The sequence below is a fragment of the Oncorhynchus masou genome, chromosome 29 (assembly GCF_036934945.1).
Source record: "Oncorhynchus masou masou isolate Uvic2021 chromosome 29, UVic_Omas_1.1, whole genome shotgun sequence".
Lineage (NCBI taxonomy): Eukaryota > Metazoa > Chordata > Actinopteri > Salmoniformes > Salmonidae > Oncorhynchus > Oncorhynchus masou.
In genome coordinates, this window is record NC_088240.1 from 56,557,580 (window position 1) to 56,561,643 (window position 4,064).

General features: G+C 44.5%; 1 protein-coding gene across 1 annotated transcript; it reads left to right on the forward strand.

The window, feature by feature from the left end:
- The first annotated feature begins 170 nt into the window (after positions 1-170).
- Positions 171-3,856, forward strand: LOC135519652 (CD209 antigen-like protein E). The gene is made up of 4 exons (XM_064944892.1): positions 171-187; positions 1,845-2,095; positions 2,657-2,862; positions 3,070-3,856. Exons 1-4 carry the CDS (start codon positions 171-173, stop codon positions 3,247-3,249), a joined length of 654 nt encoding a protein of 217 aa, XP_064800964.1. The 3' UTR covers positions 3,250-3,856.
- Positions 3,857-4,064: the final 208 nt, after the last annotated feature.

Sequence of the window (4,064 nt, forward strand, 5' to 3'; positions counted from 1 at the left end):
CTCTCTCTCTCTCTCTCTCTCTCTCTCTCTCTCTCTCTCTCTCTCTCTCTCTCTCTCTCTCTCTCTCTCTCTCTCTCTCTCTCTCTCTCTCTCTCTCTCTCTCTCTCTCTCTCTCTCTCTCTCTCTGAATTAAGTGCTGGATTTGGCAAGAAGGACTGTGTGACAGGGGGATGAGTCAGGAGAGCGTGTGAGTGTCTGTGTGTGTTTTTGAACAAAAACTCTCGAGAAATTGTTACTGAGGCAGGAGTTTGGCAGGAACTGGAAGGAGGGTCTTTCATACTGTGTGTGTTTCTATGAAAAGTACTCGATTAGGAAATATCAAAATCATGCTGGCGCAATAGCAGAAAATCTGTCATGGAATTATTATTACCTTTATTTTACTGGCAAGTCAGTTAAGAAGAAATTCTTATTTTCAATGACAGCCTAGGACTAGTGGGTTAACTGCCTTGTTCAGGGGCAGAATGACAGATTTGTGCCTTGTCCGCTCAGTTGTCTCAGTGAACAAACAAATGCTACCGAACTAAGTGGATTTGTGTGTGTGTGTGTGTGTGTGTGTGTGTGTGTGTGTGTGTGTGTGTGTGTGTGTGTGTGTGTGTGTGTGTGTGTGTGTGTGTGTGTGTGTGTGTGTGTGTGTGCGCGTGCGTGTGCGTGTGCGTGTATGTGTGTGAGTATACACGTGGAATTGATGCAGCTGCTCATTTGTGAAAACAAAACAAGCAAACCCATGCTGTTACAAGCGTTTGGCTTAAAGTGCAATGTCATGCTTTTGTAGTAAACCTCTCTGTCAACCTCATGAAACTGCACTGTCATGTATAGTGACAGAGAGAGAGAACTTTGATCGCTCAGACCATTGGCAAATAATGTTCAAACTCTGTGACAAATCCACTTTGTTCGGTAGCATTTGTTTGTTCACTGAGACTGATCCAACTCTGCATGACCAGCTGGCCTTAATTCAGCAGTGTAGCCTAGTGGTTAGAGCATTGGACTAGTAACCCAAAGGTTGCAAGATCAAATCCCTGAGCTGACAAGGTAAAAATCTGTTGTTCTACCCCTGAACAAGGCAGTTAACCCACTGTTCCTAGGCTGTCATTGAAAATAACAATTTGTTCTTAACTGACTTGCCAGTAAAATAAAGTTAATAATAATTCCATGACAGATTTTCTGCTATTGCGCCACTTTTCCCATTAAAATCTGTCTCATGTCCAGCATAACGTTATTGCCACAAGTTGTACTTTCCAACCATTTGCCTAAACTCACTCACTCTCACACACACACACACCACGTTGGTATGTAACACCACCTCTGAGTGGAAAGAGAGACTGGTTCAATTTATGAACGGTTAAACTAATCATGTAACAGTGATATTACACAGAGAACATGGAGATCTACCAATCTAAACAAGGGAAAAAAAACTTTTGGATCTACATCCCTGTGTGTGTGTGTGCGTGTACGTGTGTGTGTGTGTGTGTGTGTGTGTGTCTGTGTGTATTTTTTGTATCGAGTTTGGGCAAGTCACTTTGTTACAATGTTTAGGTTCATTTAAATGGCGTCTAAAAAATACATCCTGTACTGAGAACACACACACACACACACACACACACACACACACACACACACACACACACACACACACACACACACACACACACACACACACACACACACACACACACACACACACACACACACACATTTTTATGGCTTCTAAAAGTACATCCTGTAAGTAGAACTGTTACTGGAGAATGAATTGTCATCTCTATTCTAGTCAGGTTAAACTCTCATCTGATTGACATGTATACAGTATAACACAACTCTGCTGAGCTCTCTTTGATCAATCCAATCAGGTTCCCGGGGTGGAGGGGGGAGTGGGCAGGGCTTCTGACGTGTCAGACCATCCTCCTTGTGCTGATTGGCCTCTTGGTATCCATCAGCACCAATCAGGCAGCTACAGAGCCCATGTCAAATGCCACTCAACCTTGGGAGACCCCTGAGGAAGAGTTGGCCTCCCTGAGGTTGAAGCTGAGTTCTGAGCTGCGACGCTACAGCCGGCTATGTGATGACTATGTCAGCCCGGCACAAAACTGCTCTGCCACAGGTTAGCACTAGCCAGCAACCACTATGTACATGTTAGAAAATGACTCCATTGCCACCAGACGGCACAGAAACACTGATGGACAAATCACTGATCTCCTAAATAACTGCTCATTATGTGATCATGAGTCGTGCTTCTTGTTCAAACGTATCCCATCACATATGCTGCACACTGTATGTTCCCAGATGGTTAGGACAGGGCCAGGATGTCACATGGTCCGGTTCATGTGATTTGTGGCCCTAATAACATTCCCCACAGTCTACATTCCCCTTTTATCAAGTTCTCTGAAAATTTCCATAACGTATTGCAGCAACATTTTCATAAATCTAGGGACATTCCACATTTGACACAGGACATGAACCCACAGCTGGGTATAGTAAATACTATATCTATCATACAGTACAAAGGTAGGATTATATCCAAATCTCTCTCCCCTCTCTCTCTCTCTCTCTCTCTCTCTCTCTCTCTCTTTCTCTCTTTCTCTCTCTCCCTCTCTCTCCCTCCCTCTCTCTCCCTCTCTCTCCCTCCCTCTCTCTCCCTCTCTCTCTCCCTCTCTATTTACAATGGTGAATTTCACAGAGTGTCCTGAGTGGTGGCTTCATGTACCCGTAAATGATCATCATAACCATGTGTTTGTTTTACAGGAAGCCCTGGAAAAGGAGGCCAGTAGAGTTGGTGGGTTTAATAACTACTTATGGATCGACCTATCAGACAGAGAGATAGAGGGGGACTGGAAATGGGTGGACCACACAAAGCTCACAAATGAGTATGTACTGTCTTGCAACCCGTTCAACAATCTCAACATGACACGTACAACATTGATTCAAAATATCTCAGTTGCTCCGTCCTGTCTTTTTTCTCCACTGTTTGTCCTCTCCTCATTTACAGTGTTTCTGTCCTATCTCTCTCCCTCTCTGTGACTTCAATTCCATTCTGCCCATCATATTTTCTCTCACCCTACCTCCTTTTCCCTATAGGTTCTGAAACCAGTCGAGCTCGCGCCTGATAACAACCTCTCCGGTGGGATTGAAGGTGAGGGCCCTGTGGTCCTGGAGAGCAACACTCAGACCTGGTCCCACGTGCCCTGTGACTTCACCTACCTCCGCATCTGTCAAATGAATGTCATCCCCATTACTTGCCCTGGAATCAGCGGGTGAAAGACACCACTGACCATGAAATAAGCTTAGAGTGGCAGGAATTCAATAAGAAGGCACATTGCATGGATGCACTGTTGACAATGTGCATTTCAAATGCAATTTTCCCATGTTTTAGGAAATCAAATTCAGTGTAAACGCAGAGGTCATAAAGTGTAAATTCCCTTCTAAAGTCAAACGCAATGTGCATTTCTACAGCGTGCAGTGGATTGAATCCCAGTCACAGTATGTGTAACGAGCCAAAACAAATGAAGACGTGACAGTGGGTATCTATTTGTGTTGGTGTCTGTCCACCCACCACTGAAGGTATTTCAACAAAGCTGCCAATCAGTCACACCTCAGTCATTGCTTATTTTTCATTCTTGTTAAATTCAAGACTTGAAATACAACCTAACACTTTATTTCACAGTCCTATAACACAGCAACATTAACCCCTGTATTTTCTCTGTTACTATTTCAAACAATTCAGCAAAACGTTGTAGCCTGCTTGCAAGGAGCCTGATCACTCAGCGGTCTGCTCGCACCACCTGAAACCGGGAGAAACTATACTATACAAAAACGGACTCCAAAACAAAGCGCTATGCAATGTCCACTGAGTATACCAGACATTAGGAACACCTTCCGAATATTGAGTTGCAACCACTCAGAACAGCCTCAACTTGCCGTGACATGGACTCTACAAGGTGTCGAAAAGCGCTCCGCATGGATGCTGGGCCATGTTGACTCCAATGATTCCCACAGTCGTGTCAACTTTGGCTGGATGTCCTTTGGGTGGTGGACCATTCTTGATACCAGTGGCGGGGGTTTAAGATGGGCAG

Bases quoted from the DNA above. Each gene is read 5' to 3' on its own strand.
- LOC135519652 (XM_064944892.1), top strand. The intron at 2,096-2,656 runs GTTAGCACTAGC...CTCTATTTACAA, and splicing joins ACAAAACTGCTCTGCCACAG to TGGTGAATTTCACAGAGTGT. The intron at 2,863-3,069 runs GTACTGTCTTGC...TTTTCCCTATAG, and splicing joins CAAAGCTCACAAATGAGTAT to GTTCTGAAACCAGTCGAGCT.